Here is a 21,197-nt window from a genome sequence, read left to right as displayed (position 1 = left end):
CCCTACGATGGACTGCAAAACAAGCCACGTGACTTATACTATGTAGCATCCGTCATGCATACTCGGCTCCAGCTTCTTGCGATGTTTAGCACCACTCTTCTAGACGACTTCCAAATCATTGTAGCGTATCTTGTGGCTTGAACGCTATCACCGCATTAATGTTGCTCAGCGATCCAAATAATAGCAACTCACGGGGCGAACACATTCATGCCCGCTGTGTCGAGGAATGTTCCTTTTGGTAGGCCGAAGAGCTCGGGCATCGTTCGCGTTGTACGGACGCGAAAAGCGGCTGGGAATATCACGTCGTGCTCCCAAAGATGGTAAGATATTGGCGGGGTGGCTGGGCACGCCTGTGAAATGCAAGCTATGGTTTAGATATCCGTAACAAAACTCTCGGAATCGAGCTCCTTCCATATCTCTCCGTTGAGATAAAACTGTATCCTACCAATTCTTTGCCCTACTCTTTCTGTACTCCAATAGCGAGCCCACTGCTCGATATAGCTGCTCAGCCCACGCAGGTAGCGTTCTGACTTTGCACGGTCAACTGGATACAGCTGCTCGAAATCAAGGTGAGCTAGACCTTGTATTTTCCGTGAAGGCACTGCTGCTAGGCTTAAAACCTCGTTACCGTTCCCATATGCCAATGTACTGACGAATATTGCGACAGTACTAATCCGAGTAACAGGCAGATTCCGGTCATTGTTTGATTGATTAGATGAACGAGCATCTGAAGGTGGGTCGAGCCAAATTTCCAAACCCCGGAATATTTTCGATATCTGCCTGTCAATGCACACATCCGTTTGTGGATAGAGCAAGAAGTAAGATAGTGGGGCTAGTAGTGCTTCCGGGACGAAGCTGCCCATGGACAGATCAAACATATTCGGCCCCATATAGTCGTCCCAACCCGTTTGCAGAGCCCTCTGTCCTTCTGTACAGCATGGAATGATATTGATGTCTAACCTTTCGATGGTTTCGTCAAGCTTTCTTATGGGAATGACACGTCGTGTTGGCCAGAGCCAATGGTCGTCGACAACCGCGATGTCGATTTCGAAGTTTCTTGGCGCTTTTGATAGATATTCTGTAGTCTCTATTTGTAATTTCCGATTGACAAGTAGTAGGTCTATAGCTTTAGGACGTTTTGAGTGACCCGGGCTGAGTACGCAGTACAGATTGCGGTCAGTGGTGTTCCACCAGCTCGTTCGATAGCGCTTGCCGTTCTCTGACTGCACAATCGGTGACGACAGCACAATGTGGATGATGTTGAAGAGTAGCTCACTCGGTAGATCCAGTAGGCCAACCATAGCCGCTGTCTGCTAGATATTGCAACAGTGTCGTGTGAACGAAGGTTTACGGGTTGTTCGCGGTGCCTCGTGTACCGTACGGTAGCCTATGATGCGTCGGCCCCACTTGAGCCTCGGGCCGTTCGAGCTGGACAGCTTCCACGCATTGCTCTCATCTCACCTAGGCACGGACAGTTCTCAATGCTGTCGGAGTCATCTCGAATTACGCTCATGATGCTGCTGCAAATAGTCCTCCAACAAGATCGCGTATTCGTGAGTATGTTACTTGGATGCACTCATCACTTGTGGCGCGAGACCTGCTTCTGGTTAGCGCGAATGACTCATTTTTGCTCACCTGGCCTGAGCCTCATATGTGAGGCTCAGCAACCTCCAGAGTCATACATTCCACCCGATCGGGAAGTAGACTGATACACCAGGTGGAGTACAGTGTTTGGTCGTATTTACTATACAAGACATAAAGGTCTCTGGAGAATCACAACAGCGCAGGACCATCAATACCGAAGTTGTTTTTCACGCGTTCAATATACCCCTTGCAATAGCCTTCCGTGCATCTTTTACATTCAGATTATGGCGTCTACCGAACCTTCTTTACTTCCAGCTAGGATGTCAACGACATCATACGACACCGCGTTGTGCATTATTCCACCGATCTCTCAATGCCGTCATGTTGACCATTTGCGGGAGCTTTACGACAAGGCTTACGGAAGGGCAAGTCCTGCACCAACTCATGATACAAGAGACATACATTGACTTCTTTTTCTCTCATCTGCAGTGGCCACCGCACGTCAATCTTGTTTACCCTTTCGTGGCACCTGAGCAGCTCCCAAAAGCACAACAACAAATTCGAGAGTATTTGGCAGAAAATCTTGACCAAGAGACTCCGATTGATATAGAACTAGTTCAAGCGGGTACATTCATTCAAAAGAACAACATGAACGTCTATCTTACCGATGACGGTGGCGAGGATGTTGACTCGCCTCTCGTTTCACTGCGAACGATCGTACTACGAGCTTTGGGACAGGGACCTTCTCGATCTACCGCACATCTTACTGTTGGCCAAACACAGGGCCATCCTTTGATATCGCAGTCATATCTCCTACGCAAGGCGCGTTTACTGCCGGATATGCGGTTCCGCGTCGGCACGCTTGCTATCTTGATTCGTGAGAGGACGACTGGCACACTCTCAACGGATCATATGCGTCTGTATGGAACTATCGATATCGGGGCTCCGAGTGATATCTGGAGACCTCATAGCTCGGACTATTGGGTGAAAACACCGAGCTCAAATCTGCCTACGCTCCAATCTGATGGCGACGGAGGTCAACAAGAGACTATATCTGACGATCACGAGGTGCTGACTGAACCCGTTCTCTGCTATGATCCAGCTGAAAACAAATGGTCAGCATACACAGATGGAGATATGTGCCAGACTGGAGTCAGAGAAGTTACTGTTTCGAGCTACAACGTCTTGGTGGACACCGAGTATCCGCCAGACCATGATCGCGACCCGTTGATTGTCAGCACAATCTTATCCAATTCAGCGGGGGCCGATGTACTCGTGCTACAAGAAGTTTCCGATGATTTCCTTAGCTACCTACTGCGGTATAGTCCCGATGTCATGCAGGTCGCCCAAAGATATCCGTTTGTTTCACATGGACCGCCCTGCCAGAACGATCTCGGTCCCCTTCCAAGTCTACGGAACGTCGTTATTCTAAGCCGCTACCCATTTTCCTGGCACTCAGTCTCTTTCCATCGCAAGCACAAGAGCGCCCTTATCGCACATTTTAATGGCGTTGCGATATCCAGCTCTGTGGAGTCGGAGGGTTTGGTTGTTGCTGGGGTGCACCTGACTGCTGGTCTTACTGACGGCTCAGTTGCTACCAAGAAATCTCAAATGGGAACTCTAACACGTTACTTGGAGCGACACTACAAGCGTGAATCATGGGTTGTTGCTGGAGATTTCAACCTCGTCACATCGACCTACACCATCGACTTATCGGTCAAGAACCAGTCCATATCCAGCGAGACTGTATCGACACTATCGGCGATCGAGGATGAGATCCGCGAAGCCGGATTATCTGATGCATGGTCTGTCGCGCGTGTCGAAGGGGCTGACCAAACAAGTGCTACTGAGTCTGGTGACCTGTTCGAGGGTGAAGAAGGAGCGACATTCGACCCCCAGAACAACCGACTTGCTGCTGGAACTACGACCACTTCCCACGATCGCCCGCAACGCTATGATAGGATATTATTCAAGCCGCAAGAATCGCTCCGCATAGTTCACTTCAACCATTTCGGCGTTCCGGAAATGATCGATGGCGAGCAGGTCGTTGCTAGCGACCATTATGGTGTAAGAGCAAGGATTCAGTCCACGGATGCTGCGGTATCGAATGATGTGAATAAGGATCTGTCATCAAAGCAGCTTATCATCGAATACAGGCGAGCAGCGGGGGTCCTGGCAGACACCACAAGTTTACACTCCGTGCTTGAAACACATGGTATGTTCCCGAACGAAAAACAAGCTGGCGAATGGCGCGACGCATTCGCAAACCTTCAGAATGTCCTATTGGGTACATTGGAGGACTCACACCAAGCGCAGCCTGACATACCGTTGGTCATAGTACCAGTTGGCTCGTACGCACTAGGTGTATGGACGGCAGACTCAGATATTGACTGCCTTTGCATTGGAACCATCAGTTCCAAGACCTTCTTCAAGCTTGCTCGGCAACGGCTTTCCAAAGCCGAGAGTCAGGGTATTAGGATCTTGCGTAAGGTCGAAGCTAGTACAGGCACCATGCTTGAGCTATCCGTAAATGGGATACTCATGGATTTACAGTACTGTCCTGCCCCTCAAGTTGTCGAGAGGTAAGTTTCATTTCGCTATCATCCCGCAATATTTCTGACACATAGCAAACAGGTGGCACGAGTTCCGTAACATTCCAGCATCAGATCCGATCTTCAACCTGTCTGTCCTTTCACTCCGCAAACTCAAGCCGTACCGCGATCTACTGTACATTCAACGTACACTGCCATCACTTCCTGCATTCCGCCTAGCTTATCGCTGCATTAAGTTATGGGCTGTTCAGTGTGGAATCTACAGTGCAAAGTTCGGTTTTCTTGGTGGCGTCCACATCACGCTCATGTTGTCCTGGGTATGCAAGAAGCTGGGACACGACTATGGCTCAGTCACGGCTGCAGACATAGTCACAAGCTTCTTTCACCATTACGCCCACTTTGACTGGACAAACGACATCGTCTACGATGCCATTTACCACAAAACGCGACCGCGTTACTACCGCAGTACAAGAGAACCAATGGTCGTGCTGGGTTATCATGCACCCAACTCCAACATTGCTCATACGGCTACTGTTCCTGGTCTGAAACTACTAGTCAAGGCCTTCAAGAACGCTGAGCAGCAGCTATGCGAGCCAGGCATTACGTGGGAAACGTTCTTCGGTGCCCCCTCAGCTCCGAGACCGGAATTGAACATCCCGCATGGAGTTGCAAACTTTCTGCACGCTTACAACAACTTCATCAAGATTGACATGCAGTTTTGGGGCCGAACGCTAGCAAAGGGCAAGAGTTTAGTTGGTTGGGTTGAGTCTCGGTGCATATCCCTAGTCATAGGTAAGCACTCTGATACATCTACTCCTTGTGTAATCGATAAACTGATCTTGATAGACATTCACAAAGCCATACCCAACTCCGAAGTACAGATCTGGCCCGCTCGTTTCGCCGATAGCGAATCAAAAGATGTTGATGACGGTAAAGATTACCAAGGATGTTACCTAATCGGACTCTCGAAAGCTGAGAAGGCCGCTTCTGCAGCAAGTGCGGAGGAGAAGCAGGTAGCCAAGGAAGCTTTGGACAAGGTACTGGATCGTTTCCTAACGCAGTTGCGCACCGACGAGAAGAACTTTGACCCAAACATCTCGTGGATTGATGCATCGCTAGTAAGGTCTAGCGAAGTCAGAGATCTACAGCTGGATGACCGGGAGTGGGGTGTCTATGCCACGGAACTGGACTCGGACTCGGATGACGAAGAAGACGTTATCGACGAAGACCTCGAAGATGCTGATGACACAAAGCCTCAGCGTGCGATACCTCAGCGTCCAAAGCCCACGTCGAAGCCTTTGTCGAGCACCAAACTACGTCCTGCATCCGATATTCTCAACCGGCTACGTTGGGATCCGAGTCTTGATCCGAGCGATTACATAATTGGATATGAGGACCGTTTCCTGGGCGCAAAGGAGACCGGACTCGAGAAATGGAAGACTGAGCAAACAGATGAGGAATTCATACCTCAGCACCGAATACTATATTTCAAGAGGAAAGGTAGCGAGGACAGAAGGGGTGACATAGTATGGGAGAGAGCGACGAGGATAGACAAGATCTTTGGAAGCGGACTTGGTAACGGAGATTGAGTTGGGTCATGAATACAATCTACAGATACACTTGCACCATTAGAAACTATGCTGTACCTGTAGAATGCCTTGTATCCAATGTGTGGGGCTGGCCTGACAGTTCCTTAATCTAATATACCAATGTTAGCAGGCAAGATCTGGTGACATGTTTTTACACCAGCACGCACGCGGTCTCATTCGCACTCTCCATCGCCTTGTAGAGAAGTATGGAGTTGCCAACAATATTTGCGTTCATGGATGTGGATAAGATGAGCACAACAGTTCACCTCCATTCCCTCGCGCTACCAAAATCTTACCTACTTCTCTCCATGACGTACACGCGCTCTCAACGTTGTTCGGTCCGACCCGCTTCATACGAAAATAGTCTACTCAGGTCGTCCGACCACAGCTTCAAGACCTAGTGTAGCTGTAGCCTCTCCCATCAGAAGCAAGCTGTCCAACCCGAATATCATTCATGATCCTGGAGTCGTGCGGCCCTTGAATTCAGGCGACATAACCTTCTTCGTTCTCCCCGGGCAGTCAGACTACTAGAAGCGATGGCTGCCAATGTCTCGGCGCTTGGCGTTGGTTTCGGATCAGTCGTCAGAGTCTAGGTAGCACGATGCACAGTAACCCAGGATACCATCCTCGACGTGGCTTGTTGACTGTTGAGATACACAGGAGAACATACGCTTCTAGGTTTCTAGGGCTTACCAACGGTCGCTCTTCGGATATTGGACCCTGGCATCGGTGCACGCGACCAAGATGGGATAGCGGATCGTGGGGAAATCTAATTGAAGCTTACTGTAAGTTTCAGCCAACAAACCTCATCCTTAAGATTGCGACCTCCTTAATATGAGAACCGGCTCTGGACCACCTGTAGCGGATCCGCATAATCGCAGTCTCTACAAGGTCGGCAGCAAAGCATCTGGACAAAACGCCTGGACACTGATGTAGATTGCGAGGCTGTTTGTGTAACGCGGACGGTGTTCGGCGGCCGAAACGCTAGTTGCCCGGGCAAGGCGCAGGATGTGAGGCGTCGGTAGTAGGTTTGAGAGAAGGCTTACCGACCTTGGAAACCCCACAAGGAGCGGATCGTTGTTTGATCGATGATTTGTGTCTTTTTCAGTCTTGTTGAATGGTTGCGGAACGGATGCTTGGTCAAGTGCAGCTCCATGAGATGGATAGAGGGGGCGTAACATTGAACGCTAGATCGTATTCAGTCAAGCCTCAATCTGACATCATGCGGCACATGCCAACTTCCAGTACTCTGGGATTTGGGAAAGTGGCGATATCCCAGCTTTACGTACCTCGACAACGACTAGTATTGTCACAAATAGGAAAAATATGATTGGGTTATACCTGAAATTTTCAAAAATGCCACTTCGAGGCCCCAAACACCGCTGATCTTCGGACCAGATACTATCTAGATATTCCAAAGGACACTTCTCTGGTCCTTAGCGTTGACCCAAACATACTCCGTACACCTTGGGTTCGCCTTGCTCTTTCCCAAAGTGACGGCAAAGAGATTGATCTCCATCCACACGGGTCGCATGCCCATGCGTTCCAGCCTCTCCCACCAAGCTCTAAACCGCCCAAAGTCTACGTTACCGCCGGCGTTCGCGTTTTCGGTGTTGATTCCGTCGCCAAGGTGGAGTTCGATCATAACCTGACCAATAGGCAGGACGGACTTTCCAGATGCTGTTTTCATGTTGTCGAAAGCGTTCATCATTGTGTCTAAAGCGTCGTATTCACTGCCTTCGATATCGATTTTCAGAATATCGATGTAGGTGTGGTTATTCTGCTTCATCAAACTAGGTAGAGTCCAGAATGGCGGCTCCGAGTCATGCTTGTCCTCCTTGCCTAGGCCGACCTTCTTGAAGAATGTTCGATGGCGATGCTTCTCTGCGATTTGCGGGCCCCAGGCATCGACCGAGAAGTCGTAGCCCCAGATACGGGCGCTAGGAATACGTTCGAGCATTTCGGCTTCGAAAGAGGATTCACCGTTGATACCGAAGCTATACATGACGAGACCGTCTTGTGCGCTCGATAGGGGCTCCTGTGATCCGATGGTCGCAGACGCGGACTTGGGGGCAGGAAGACTCTCGTAGACATTCATTCCGCAGACCCACTTTCCTCCGTCACCGAGTCGGCCAACACGTTGGATGTCATGGGGGCATGTCCATGTCGCTGGGAAGAAGTCCCAGATTGTGAATGGGTATTTTAAGAAGTCCATTGGGAAGAATGGAATCTTCGGGTTGTCCGGATGCTGCTTCGCCATCTGATCGCGGAGTTCAACGCTCTTCTTCCACGACTTTTCTGACAGCGCAGATCGGTCTTTTATCCATGCTTGAAGTATCGAGGATGATTGTGAAGAGCCTGTTGATGGGAGGACAGGGAGATAAGGAAGTAGAGCCGTGCCAGCGGATTCTTCGTTGTGGAAAATGACGATGAGGAAAACGACCACGAATACTCCTGCGAATATACGGGCTGGGAGACTTGTAAGCAAGTTTACAATCAAAACTGATTTGATCGAACGTACCACCGAAAGACCGAAACATCGTGGCGGGTGAAAGAGTGACGTTGTAGATAGTGGGAGAGTTGAGTCGAGTCGAGGAAAGACCGTGATGTATAACCTCCGAGTTGAATCGGTGGAGGTAACGATCGCGTCAAGCGTACAAAAAAAGAGAAAGCAGGGTGAAGGGAGGAGGAAACAAAGATGAATTCAAGTTATCGGAAGACAAACGCGACATGTAAACCCTCAAACGACTCCGCCCCTAGTCCGGCTGCGTGATGTCGGTCCTTTAGAACGTGCCAAGGACGTGCGAAACGACAACAGCGGAACGACCAACAGTGTTACGTGTACATCTGCCGAGCGCTTATCACAACCAAACATCAGGTAATGCCCCGTTACAGATTTAGCGTTGAGGGAGCAAGAACGTCCAAGGACCTGTGCGGCCTTGATCATACGAAACCCCGCTCAAGCCGCATGCCGCTATCTTCGCACCATTGAGAGCGAGGGAGCGACTAGTGGATGACGGGGAAGTTCATTAGCCGCACAACGTACGATGAAGCGGCGGGGCACATGTGGGCCGTTGATCATCATCAAGTCTTGTTTCGGCCGTGTCTTTGTCTCGACGCTCTCCTGAACAAAGCGCGTGTTTCAGGACGTGCCTTCCAAAATCGCGTCGCAATGCATGATGTCATAGGATCTGTGTTCTACGAAAGGAAATGTGGGTATCGTTTGTGTAAATCGCTATTTCGCGATGTGTCTATCTTGGGTGTTGCTCCGCTTTACGGGAGGCTTGTTGATGATAATTATACAACATGTTTCCCCGAGGTTATGTTTATCCTTAGCGCCATGCGAATAGACTAAATAGGAAAGTGGATAATAATGAGATCACGATAGTGTCTTGTGAACGACTATTGCAGCCGCCACCAAGAGCAGACTGCAGGTGGTAAACACCGTATCGCGATGCGCCTCGCCTGGGCTGATAGTTAGTTCTTGGTCCTCGGATCTAGACAAAGTACTAGTGCTTACCTTCTTTCGTAGTGCTTAGAGCAAGCACAACAAAAACATTCAGCGGAATTCGAAGAATGCCATAAATGCTGGCTCTCGAACCATCCTCAACGAGCTTGCTCTTCAGCGAGCCCATTGCAGGATAGTAAACTCCGCAGCACAACTCAAAAATGCAAAAGCACCACAATGTGAGGCGCTCATCGCGGAAGTGGCCAGGAACAAAGAAGCACGCGGATGAAACTGCGAGGATGCCTGTAAGCATTTTTTGCGCTGACACAGGTGTTGCGGATGTGGAGAGGTGTTTGTAAAGGAGAGAACCAAACATCATAGAACACATCAAGATGGCGAAAATGAGACCAAACGGAAGTTCTGGTAGATGTTAGCTCTGTGAACCCGGCTTCAGCTGGATGGAGTATTGCTTACCGTCAGTTGAGCCCGCCAGTTTATGGCTGAGCTTCAACGCTGGGAATTTGAAGAAGATGAACAGAAAAAGAGACCCCTCGAAGAAGCCCGATACCAATGCAAGCATCATGATGTTGCGATCGCGCAAAATCGTTCGGAGAGCAGACGTGGCTGGCGGAGCTGGGGTAGCTTCCTCTTGCTGGAGCAGCCCTTCAGTTTCTGAAGCTCTGCGGCTGCTCGTCCCATAATTCTCCCCCCAGTACTTTGAGATAGCGAGGAAAGACAGACTCAAGCAGCCAATAGAAGCCATGAAGGGTGTCTTTGCCGTGCCTGTCATCCTAACCGCCCACTCTGCGAAGACACCCGCACCGATAGCCACACATGTGTTTGAAGTAGTCATCGTGCTGAATATCGCACTCAGATGGGGTTCGCCGTCCGGAAGCATGAGCTGATTGAACTCAGCCACCATCCAACTTTCGAAGACGCTCCAAAGAACAGTTGCGCATACACCACCGAGGATGCGACCAAAGAAGAGAACGTAGATGTTGTCGGACAAGAGCGTGGCGCATGATAGGGAGTAGAGGGCGCAGTATCCCAAGCATGCCGTCTTACGTCCGTATCGGTCTGCTAGAGTGCCTACGAAAGACGCAGAGATACCGGCGGAGATGAAGCCTATGAGAAACAGGAACGCGACTGTTTCTTCTGGGAGACCCTTTTCATCTATACTTTTGTTAGCATTCCAAATTCCAATACAAAGGTCGTTCGAGTGCACCTTTGTAGATAGGATAGATATATGGTCCTTGGAGCCAGTCTGCAGCGTTGACCAGCAAATAAATCAGAAAGAAGCGCTTCTTCAACTTGCTTAGGCCTTCCAAGTCAGGCTCTAAATGCTCGTGTTCATCCTTCTTGTCTGTAGTCGCTGTCTCTACGACAGCCGCCTTGCGTGAGCGGTGCGACTGGTAGAATGCGAGTGCATTGAGCAGCAGCGATCCAGCGAATGTAGCTCGGTAAAGGTCCATGTTGAATGTGGACTAATGTTGTTGAAAATGAGCGAAAAGCGTCGGTCGGTTGTTGTAAAGTGTATGTCCAGCAAACACGGAGGAATGTAGAAGTCTAAGGTCTCAATGTGTGAAGAGGTTGTAAATGGCACTAGTTCCGGAAGGGTCCGGTGAATGGATTGGATTGGAATGCTGCTGTCCCGTGCTAACGCCGCCAACCAGGAGATACGAACACGGTATGCTAACTTGCAGCGGTTGCAAATAGATCGTCCGCCTCGTGCACCCGGACAAGCTGATCCCAATGAAGGCCTGCGGAGCGGCACAAGACTAGGTACCATACATGGGGTCATCCTCGCGGGACGGGCTGACGATAGGCTTGGACGGATTGCGCGTCCATAAGTGGAGTGACACACCACGGCGTTTCTAAAATGTGGGACGCTGGAGCGCGACAATGATGCAAGCCCGTGCCCAGGTCTTGGATGTGCGGGGTCAATGCACCGTCAGGGGCGGCAGCTCCGCCGTCGGTTGTTCCTGCCGCGTGAAACCCAAATATGACGTTTCAGCTGTGACGATAACTACTCACAACCACCATCAGCAAAATCGGCTTTGCATATTTGCGCTGTCACGACGATGCTGGAGTTGAAGCGTTGGGAGCATGCTCAGAGATCATGCATCATATATATGACGTCTTGTCCATTGAATTCTGCACATCTTGCTATCTCCAATCCTATCTGACATTGCCTTAAAGATTGCCATCACGACCCATCTTGCACACGATCCCACCTTCCACTTCAACTACCGGACGAGCAGTACTGCGCCTTCGATCTTAATCCCTCAAAAGGGCTCCGTTCCAATGCGCGAACCTTTTCGAGACAAGCCTTACATGCCAGCACCTCACAGCCAGGACATCTCCTACCCCCGGTGTGAACAACCATACAAAATACGCAATGGTCTCCGCCGCCGGCCTGGAGGCGCCACGCTGTGCTCTTGTAGACGCAACTCTGTTGGACGCAGGGGTGAGACATCAGAACGACCATGCCATGTGCCATACCTCCAGGCTTGGGAGTAGGCGGGCCACTGCTGAGCGGACTAGGAAGGGCTTTAGTATATATCAGGTACGAGCAAACTGGTCTACATACCTCTCATGCACTTCAGGGTGTCTCACACGGTAAGCGGCCTCCTCCTTTTGCCATGTGGTATAGGCCTTGCCCAAGAAGTACTGCCAACTTGGCTCGTTGGGCTTGCGTTGCGGCTTGACAGGCGGTGGACTTGCGCTACGGGCTTCTTGAGTCTCAGCGTCATGATTTGTATTACGTGTGCCACCAAAGTTTTCTTCGCCTCCACCGCGGTTCTGTTCTTGAGTCGGAATGTCGTCATTCTGAAACTTCCTGCGCCAGTAGGAGCGATCGTATTGAGCGCGATACTCTGAGTCCGAGAGCTTCTCAAAAGCTTCGCGGACGCGGCGGAAGATCGTGGCGTCTGCTATACCTGATTTGTCTGGATGATGTTTCTTAGCAAGATCCTGGAACGCCTTCTTAATGGCTCCAGCCGAAGCCCCAAGTTCGAGCCCAAGGTCAGCATAGTAGTCCTTGAAAGAGTCAGAGGGCATGGCTGCACAAGTTCGAAAGAGCAGCGAAGGAATCAAGATGTCGATCACGGTGAAGAATGGGTTGCGAGTGATTGCGAGTACTTCCGAATTTAGTCGAAGAGAAGGAGTGTAACCTTGAGTAGACCCGATCTATCTCCTGCAAAGATAATCGTCTCCGTTCGCTTATCTCAATACGGATAGATGCCTGTCAGGCACCAACGATACAAATCATCACGCCTTTCTTTCGGGCAGGCACGCCAGGTGTAAAGGACTGAGAGTACCGGCGAGCGAATCTCGACGATTCCATTGGTGCCGCGACTGTTATCACGTAAAATGTGGGTCATCCTGGTTGTACAGGCGATGACTGTTCGAAAGAACGGTGCGATTCAAAGGCGGAGACGAGCTCCGTGTGTAGGCATTGCCTTAAGTGAGACAATGGCATTTTGGGTGGACAACTCAGTTCTTTTGTCACGACATCGCGGAGTCATGTGATGCCGACGCACTACTCGAAGGGTCCACGCCACATAAACCATTGTGACATACCTAGAATATCTTACAGAATCTTATTTGCTTCAGCGTGGATTTCGCGCAGTGTCTCTCCTTTGCCGCACGCTGCACTATTGCTGGTAAGCTTTTCCCGCCATCGCGCCTCCAGTAGGGAAACAGGCCATTTGCCTGAGCCAGATAACGTGATCGGAGTAGTTATAGTGTATAGCGCGTGGTCGCGCTACATTTTCCGCTCGCTATTGGCGTAGCAATGCGAACTGAAAGGATGCACCAACTGCGGAACACTGACCAAAATATTGCTTTCGTTGTGGATAGGATCAGTAGCAATGATGGTGCATGGAACGAAAGCCTTTCCGGATGGATCACATGTCTTACTTGGTGACGCGTGATCTCTTGGGTGCCACAGACTTGAACTTGGGGAAGGCGGAGGTGGCAGAGACCAAAACGGAAAATTGTACTAGGCATGAACATGATGACACCTCATTCGTAGGTAGGCTAGCCCAACGACCGAGCGAGCCTCATTTAGATATCCATGTCAAGCTGGGAATGATGAACGCATATCATCAACCCCAACAATACCTAGGTACTCCTTATCACGCGGACTCCACCTTGAACGATCGTGCAAACAGGATTCTCAATCTCACAGCATTAGACGCATCAACTTGGAATTACGTTCGCTCTCCATTTCGAGTCCTTGTTACCGCTGACCTATCCCATGGTTATCCTCATCTTGTACCCAGCATAGTTCAACTCAACCCTCGCGTCACCAGTTGCCCATTTGCTACCATCATGCAAAAAAGCACGATCAGCTTTCGTGAAAGAAATGCTTTAGCATCAAGTCCTTATTTGGATGAGTGCGGTGTAACGATAACTCTGTATACCCAGCTCTTCAAAGCACGTTGGCCAGTGTTTGTAAGTGAAGAATACGGATGACGCATTCCGGTAAAAGAACGCTCCGTGTATCACTGGGACGTGACGAATCTAGGTGATCAATGGTGGACCCTGGTTTTGACCGCCCTCATTGATAGTTTATGAAACCTCTTGGCCAGATACAAGCGAAGCACAACCCATCTCGCCATAGCACGAGTACTAAAAGAATTTCTGGAATTTTGAGATATGGTGGAGAAGTATTACTCCACTTCCCGAATCACGTTTTCGATCTAACACCGGTCCTCTAGTTCAACTGCCGGAATGATCACTTTACTCATTTGCGAGCCTCATCTTCGTGATACTACGCGCATCTAAGTACACAAGGATATTCTGTTCAAGCGATCCCCAAGAATAGCTCTTCACTGTAAGCGAATACATAGCGATATGGTAGATTTGACGGCTGAGCAGCCAAGCATTATCAAGGACTACGTTACTGTCCTTCAGACTGGCAACGTTCCCGACCTACAGTATTCACCTGATGGCACTTCATCCATGTCAAGTGTCATCAAATCCCGGTATCATCGATTGATTGTCCTCTACAGATTCTGAGGACTATCAGAAGATCCGATCTCGTTGAAGATCGTTTTCTGCGTCATCTTGGAACTATTTCATCACAAGTGCCCAGACGGCGCGCGTTACACGCTTGGGAAAAACGTGATCAACAGCATCCATCGCTTTTATCAGTATACCGATCCCTTGCGCAAATTTCTCACAGAACACTATATTGACTTCGCAAAATGGTGACTGCACTCCGCAGGAAGAGCAGTACAAAACAGATTTCATGAAAGATATTTTGACTAGTGTTTTAGCCGGCCGTGACCTTCCAAATTATCTTTCCCGAACATTGAACCCACAGGAATCTATCGACTTGAAGGAGCCCGAAACGACCACAATGAAGTCCACGGGGTAATGGATAGTGAGAGTCAAATGATCAAAACACAGCTGACACTGCTACTAGATCTGGTGGAAGGAAAGGTCTCAAGCACCGCTTGGCTTCAATGTAGGGGCCACAGGATTGATTCGGTCCGATTGAGAGACCTCCGAGAACAACAGGTAGATAACAGTGGGAGTTAACATGCCCTGGTTGGCTAGGTAGTACATGTAATGTATTTCTCAGTGGAGGACTGGAGTGTATTGAGGCACGTATCTCGAAGACTCCGCTTCAAGATGCAGCTTGTGTATGTCAACCAACCCAGTCGGCCACGAGTGCAAATTCGCCAATTAAATGGGTAAAGATTGGCTTAGCTATCTCCCTTTCAGCCTCATTTTCCTCACCGATAGTTTCTGCAATGCTACGTCTCCTCTTTGTTTGTTGCGAAGGTTAATCCCGCAATCATGGCGTAACTCGGCAAGGTAGCTCACGTGTGCGACTACAAAGTAACAGACCTTCAATCTTCACTTGTATGATGGTGCATCCTTGTGTTGACATTAGCAAAGCATATGAGAATAGTTGTATAAGGACCAAATTGGTTCTATTCAAACACGTTCTTGTGAGAATTAGCAGCTTCGAGATAGTGTCACAGAGTGACGTCGCAGATGATCATGAAGATCTATACCGAATAGAGTTAGCGTGAAACTTCACTTGCCGACCCTGCAATCGGTGCAGCGGTCCATGCTTCCTTTTTCCCACCTTATCAGCATCCACGAAAAGACATCAGTTGTGACAAGACTACTTATACATTGTCGCTGAGTAGAATTGATGACTATTTTTCGCGACGCGTGAAGCGCATTGAAGTTCGATAGATCGTGGCAGCTTTTGCTATCCAAGCTTCTACGGACCTCAGGCTTATCCACTTTCGTCCCGTTCAGCCCTGGAAAAGACCCGCTCCAACCCAACCCTGTGCAGCCTACTGGACTCCTCCTGTTACTGTTACCTAAGGCTGGCAGCAGCCTCACATGTCAGGCCCGACGTCAAGCCCAGATTGGAACAGAAGTGGTAGTCCCGCCTACGGTACCTTTACTCGACCACCGTTCAACCCAAATCCCACCAAAAGCCACGACAGTAATGATAGTGCTATCGCACCCTCTAGCAATGGCGGCGAGGATGTCTCACCTACTGCGCGCAGGCCCTCACCTCAACGAAAGCCGTCAAGGCACATCGAGTTCAGAAAGTACTTGAAGCGCCCTCATATGATGGAAAACCAGAGAACGCTGAGCGATGCATTGAGGTCCGCAAAGAGTAGAGAGGAACAGGAGACATTGCTCCCTGAGGAGGACTACGCTGGCGCTGACGGATGCTTCAACGGTCAAGGCGAGCCAATGCTTGAGAGAACTGCTAGTGCGCCCGATCTGAACAATAACAAGAAGACTTACTTCAATATCCACAGGTATGTGTATTGCGGCAGGTAAGGAGCCTGAGTTTGATATTAATCTTATTTTAGGATACGACGCCTTGTCCTGGCAGTAATTGAGGACCCGTATACCGTGGATCAGCTCCGAGAGCCTCGCATGAACGTGCTCATCGTAAAGCCATTAGTGGATCGCCTCTACGACGAAGAAGATATTTCCATCGTGTACTGTCTGCTTGTCAATCGAATGCAGTTCCTTCGAGAGCAACAGTTTCAGCAACATCATCAAACCGTTGACCTAACGCGCGCGAATCTTTGCGAGCTGGTTGCTATGAAAGTGCTGCGACGGCACGACGAAGAGTCCACAGGCAAGGCTGGTCTGTTACTTCTGGCGCAAATTATGGTAGCTCCTTTCCAGCCGTTCCAAGGTGCGCCAGATGAACGCTGTCCGCCGCGTCATAGCTCAGAGTACCAGGGCCAGGGGGATTATGAGGGTAAACTAACAGCGCTGGAGGTGGCTATCGTCTCCGAGAGTAAGGTATTGCTAGCTGGTTCTGCAAGCCAAAAAGTCATCGATGCTATATATCGCGGGCGTATCGTGTATACCCCCACTGTATACATGGATATCATACCAGATCATTACAAGCACAAGCCCATCTCCCTCTACGACCCACGGAAGGCGCCGACACTAAACCAGTATCGTCTTATGGTACCCAGAACACGCAACATCATCGAGGTGGTACAGTTCATCACACTACTCGCACTCTACTGCTGGTGCATGACTATGCGCAAAGACCATTTTCTGACTGGTGCCGAGATCACGTTCTTACTGTACGGTAGCGGCTGGGTGCTCGATGAACTTACATCCTGTCTTGAGCATGGCTGGGAAGTACACACGCAGGAGCTCTGGGCGTTCTTAGATGTCACATTTGCCGGCATCTTCCTTATATACCTTGGCATGCGATGTCACGGGTGGATGATGGGTCAAGACGAGACGGGCAGACAAGCTCTCGACGTTCTGGCTGTCGCGTCGCCAATCCTGTTCCCACGGATCGCATTCAACCTTATGCCGGAGAACATGTTGTTCATTGCACTAAGAGCAATGGTGAAGGAGTTCACCGCTCTCAGTCTAATCGCTGTATGGTGTTTCGGTGGCTTCTTGTTGGCGCTCAAATGGCTGAGTATAAGCAATCCAGCAGTCGGCTACGAAGACTCACCAAACTCTATCACCATCTCAAAATGGATGCTTTGGATCTGGTTCGGTCTGGACGGCACTGGCATTGATGAAGCTCCTGGTTTCCATGAGATTCTCGGTCCTACCCTAATGGTCATCTACGCCTTCCTGGGTAACACCCTATTCTTGACAGTCTTGGTATCGATCTTGTCCAACACCTTTAGCAAGATCGCCGCAGATGCGACGGCAGAAATCCAGTTCCGTCGCGCGGTGCTCACTTTCGAAGGTGTAAAATCCGATTCTCTGTTCGCCTATCGACCACCTTTCAATCTACTCGCATTCATAATCTTACTCCCTCTCAAGTTCATCCTATCGCCACGATGGTTTCACAAGATCAATGTCTCAGCGATACGAATCTTGAACTTCCCTATCCTTCTTGCCATCTCCCACTACGAGCGTCGTTACCTGTGGAAGCCACGGCGCCAACTCAGCATCAATGGTCCCGGGCCCTCAAAACGCACAACTTGGTTGCAGGACATTGGATTTTGGAGAAGCTGGAAACAGTTGAGTCCACATGCCGATTTGCAGGCTGTGTTTGAAGAAGAGCCACCAGCCGATATAGTGCAGAGAATCGAAGAGGAAGATGACCTTGAAGATGCTATACTTGAGAATAGTTTTGCGGCAACGGGCATGGGCACGAGGAGTGTTAGTCCAGGAAGTGCAATGGCTGGGCGAAGGAGGAGATTGAGCAGTGTGTGGCCAGGGCCGGGCTCTTAAGAGGCGCTTTGGCGGTCTGCATACTGCGTATGAAAGACCTTGTGACGGTTTCGGTACACAGACTAGATTGTATCTTGGCACTTCATACTTCTTCATCAATTACACCGATACATTCCTTCATGCGAGCATGCTTATTGTCACGTATCAGCGCTTCTCATGTCGGACCCACACAAGACGTCGCGATGCAACACCCCACTCTATGCTAACTCCGTAGATCCACCTCCAACGGCAAACTATTACCCCCAGCTTATTGCACATCTTCCACATTGAGGTAGCATCGCGACGATAGCAGAATTCATTACCCCCAGCTTACTACACACCAGAGCTGTTGGACATCCGCGGCCTTGCGAAGTGATTATTCTGTTCGACAAAGCTGCGCGGCCGTTCCGCATCGCACATACTTTGTCCGACGGCTAACGCGTACAACGCCTACGGCCGATAAGAGACAACACGACAAATTTTGGAAAGAGAAGAACCTAGATCTAAAGCCCAAGGATTGGAAAGTGACTCACAGCTCAGCACCTGATCTGGAAGTCTTTTGCGACGCAATTTGTAGGACTTGTTTAAAAGCCATTGCTGCACCTTCTTGACAACCGTGACCACCCCAACAACCAACAACATCAGTACTCACGACTACCAGTACATCAAGATGGCAGATATCAATCCTTTGTCGGCTTACCCGCTTCCTACGCGCGCCTCTCTCCTCTCACAATACCTGGGCAAAAGGTTAGAGGATCTACCCACTCCAGCCGTCGTCCTCGACCGCGCTATCATACGACGCAATTGCGATGCCATGCTCAACATCTGCGCGGAACTCAAAGTTGGATTTCGTGCACACGTCAAAAGCCACAAGACTCTTGAACTATCAAAGGTGCAAGTCGGCGAAAGTGGTCCGGCGAACTTTATCGTTAGCACAATTGCTGAGGCCGAGAACTTGTTGCCGGAGCTGTGCGATGCGCAGGCGAAAGGGAGGGAAGCTAGTGTATGTATTGAGATGTTTTTTCTCTCGAGTGCACCCCGATGACAACTCGTGTCTTTGTTTTCTTTCATAACAGCTTTCGTAATTCGTAATCTAAAGACTTGCAACTAACGCTCGTCCTCCAAGGTCCTCTATGGCGTACCCGTGCCTCAATCTGGGATTCCACGCCTCATTTCCCTGGCCTCGAAGCTGAAACCCAGATCTATCAACGTAATCATCGACAACGAGAATGCTTTTCTCAAATTCCACAAACGACTTAGCACCTCTGAGACCAAAGTGGAGATGGGAGTCTTTATCAAGATCGATACTGGTTATGAACGTGCTGGCATCAAAACTTCCTCCTCGAACTTTTCTTCTCTAGTCAAAAGAGTAGTTGAGAAGAGTCAGGAACCAAAATCCGTGTGTTTCCTGCAAGGTTTTTACTCGCATTTTGGACATTCATATGGTGGATCATCTGAAGATGATGCCGCAAATGGCTTAATTGAGGAGCTACTGGGCTTGGAAAAAGCGATCGAGGCTGTCCCAGAGAGCTTCAGCGGAAAATTGGTGCTCAGTGTGGGTGCGACGCCCACGGCGACGGCAGCACAGAACATGCTATCAAGTTCGAGTCCCAAGGTCCAGGAGTTTCACGACGTGCTTGGACGACTACAGAAAGACCATGTCGTTGAGCTGCATGCTGGGGTATACCCCGTACTAGACTGCCAGCAAGTCGCTACACATGCAAGACCACCATCTACTTCTAGCGCAGCCACGTCATCCTTCCAGCCTCTCGCTAAATCGAACATCGGCATTAGAATGTTGGTCGAAGTGACGAGTGTGTATAACGAGCGGTCAAAGCCCGAGGCCCTCGTGTCAGCTGGCTCTCTAGCGATGGGTCGTGAACCTTGCAAGTCTTACCCAGGTTGGGGCATAGTTACATCTGCTCTGGGCAATGCCTCCGCCAAGCACATATATGATGAGCGGGGAGATAAGACGGGATGGATAGTAGGACGCATTAGTCAAGAGCACGGTATCTTGACATGGGAGGGCGATAGAAGCGAATGCAACGAGTTGACGATTGGCGATAGGGTTATGGTTTGGCCAAACCATGCATGCGTGGCTGGTGCAGGATTCGGATGGTATCTCGTGGTCGACTCAGAATCAGATGGAGATACGGTGGTGGATGTCTGGGTTAGATGGAGGGGCTGGTAAAACAAGGCGACGGACATTCGCATAATCCGCATGCTTCATATCGTTCATCATACCACTTCCGCCAGCCCTGAAAAGTATTCAATTGCTGTAGTGAGAGCATCCCAAACAGCCTCTGTGTCGTCGCCCTCTTAACTCTGTGGTTTTGGTGTAAGGACTATGGGTAACGAGGACTCAAACAGCAAAAATTTCAGGAGCTCTCACGGCCTGGCTTGCGCATGCATTTGATCGCCGTGACATCGCCCAGAGTTCGATTCTCGCAACATTTGGCTTCGGAAAACCTCACGCTTCTTGTGCTACCGGTCGCGAAAGGCTGCTGACGACTGTCGTCATATCCGTTCTCGTTTCTCGTACGTGTCTACATTGACCTTTCCGCGATTTTGTACCCACGTAATTCAATGCGGGACAGGCTGCATCTCGCGGTGTGTAATCTCTGGTGCGGGTCCGTTTTGTTCGTCGTGGCCGAGTTTTGTTGACGGGATGGAGACTACGTGTTAGGTCGTCTGCTGCTACGACATCGCAAGAGGGTAGTTCGCGCTATTGTTTCTCGCAGTTCTGGCCATGTCGTCTAACTTTCTCTTCTTTGGCGGGTGAAAGCCAATCTCTGTCTCAGTGTCAAAAGTATGTTGCACGGGCTGGTAGGCGTAAGTAGCAATGGTAGTTGGTGGAAGCGCAACGGCTGCGACGTGAAGTTTGCGTGTCGTGTGCACTGTGATTGGACACCCGTGGCCTCAGCCGTCAGGCACAAGCACGAGATTGTAAGTTTGCGCTTGCAGCCCGAACTCGAAACATCCCGCTGAGATCGGCCAGGCACCGTGGCGCTCGTTAAACTTACGCTCGAAGCTATCGATGACGTCTGCTATGCGCTGCACCGTTTCGCTGACTAGAACATCAATGGGGCCACGACTAGCCTCGGCACTTGGTGTGCCCGTGGACGACGACGGCAACATCGCGGGATCATCACTCAGGGCAGCCATGGAAAAGCTTGGAGGCGTCTCTTAGTCTGGGCCAGGCGAATGCATTGCATCTTCTAGCGCACACAGAGGGCCTGGGTGTTGGGTGATGATCTGGCCAGATTACCTGCTTGACACGCTTGCACCTAGGTAAAGGTGGCAGCGGGGCCAAGGAAACGGATAACTGTA

At 50.1% G+C, this 21,197-nt stretch overlaps 6 protein-coding genes across 6 annotated transcripts; 2 read left to right on the top strand and 4 right to left on the bottom strand.

Moving 5' to 3' along the window:
• Nucleotides 1-371: 371 nt before the first annotated feature.
• On the bottom strand, nt 372-1,301 carry GT037_001217 (uncharacterized protein; the record flags this gene model as incomplete). The annotated part of the gene is made up of 1 exon (XM_038926264.1): nt 372-1,301. One exon carries the CDS (start codon nt 1,299-1,301, stop codon nt 372-374), a length of 930 nt encoding a protein of 309 aa, XP_038792120.1.
• Nucleotides 1,302-1,965: 664 nt separating this feature from the next.
• Nucleotides 1,966-5,725, top strand: GT037_001216 (uncharacterized protein; the record flags this gene model as incomplete). Its single annotated transcript, XM_038926263.1, has 3 exons — nt 1,966-4,166; nt 4,219-4,928; nt 4,983-5,725. The coding sequence occupies 3 exons, from the start codon at nt 1,966-1,968 to the stop codon at nt 5,723-5,725; spliced, it is 3,654 nt and encodes a 1,217-aa protein (XP_038792119.1).
• An 884-nt stretch (nt 5,726-6,609) lies between these two features.
• Nucleotides 6,610-10,645, bottom strand: GT037_001215 (major facilitator superfamily domain containing protein 5; the record flags this gene model as incomplete). Its single annotated transcript, XM_038926262.1, has 8 exons — nt 6,610-6,912; nt 7,149-8,194; nt 8,247-8,340; nt 8,772-8,849; nt 9,171-9,190; nt 9,246-9,593; nt 9,648-10,346; nt 10,399-10,645. 8 exons carry the CDS (start codon nt 10,643-10,645, stop codon nt 6,610-6,612), a joined length of 2,835 nt encoding a protein of 944 aa, XP_038792118.1.
• Nucleotides 10,646-11,415: 770 nt separating this feature from the next.
• Nucleotides 11,416-12,233, bottom strand: GT037_001214 (uncharacterized protein; the record flags this gene model as incomplete). The annotated part of the gene is made up of 2 exons (XM_038926261.1): nt 11,416-11,713; nt 11,764-12,233. 2 exons carry the CDS (start codon nt 12,231-12,233, stop codon nt 11,416-11,418), a joined length of 768 nt encoding a protein of 255 aa, XP_038792117.1.
• A 3,312-nt stretch (nt 12,234-15,545) lies between these two features.
• Nucleotides 15,546-20,058, top strand: GT037_001213 (nonselective cation channel; the record flags this gene model as incomplete). Its single annotated transcript, XM_038926260.1, has 4 exons — nt 15,546-15,976; nt 16,031-17,816; nt 18,529-18,870; nt 18,994-20,058. The coding sequence occupies 4 exons, from the start codon at nt 15,546-15,548 to the stop codon at nt 20,056-20,058; spliced, it is 3,624 nt and encodes a 1,207-aa protein (XP_038792116.1).
• A 392-nt stretch (nt 20,059-20,450) lies between these two features.
• Nucleotides 20,451-21,005, bottom strand: GT037_001212 (uncharacterized protein; the record flags this gene model as incomplete). The annotated part of the gene is made up of 2 exons (XM_038926259.1): nt 20,451-20,542; nt 20,891-21,005. 2 exons carry the CDS (start codon nt 21,003-21,005, stop codon nt 20,451-20,453), a joined length of 207 nt encoding a protein of 68 aa, XP_038792115.1.
• Nucleotides 21,006-21,197: the final 192 nt, after the last annotated feature.

The sequence above is a fragment of the Alternaria burnsii genome, assembly GCF_013036055.1.
Source record: "Alternaria burnsii strain CBS107.38 chromosome Unknown 705, whole genome shotgun sequence".
NCBI lineage: Eukaryota > Fungi > Ascomycota > Dothideomycetes > Pleosporales > Pleosporaceae > Alternaria > Alternaria burnsii.
Note: the sequence above shows the minus strand (reverse complement) of the source record. Positions and strands in the feature narration are given on the sequence as shown.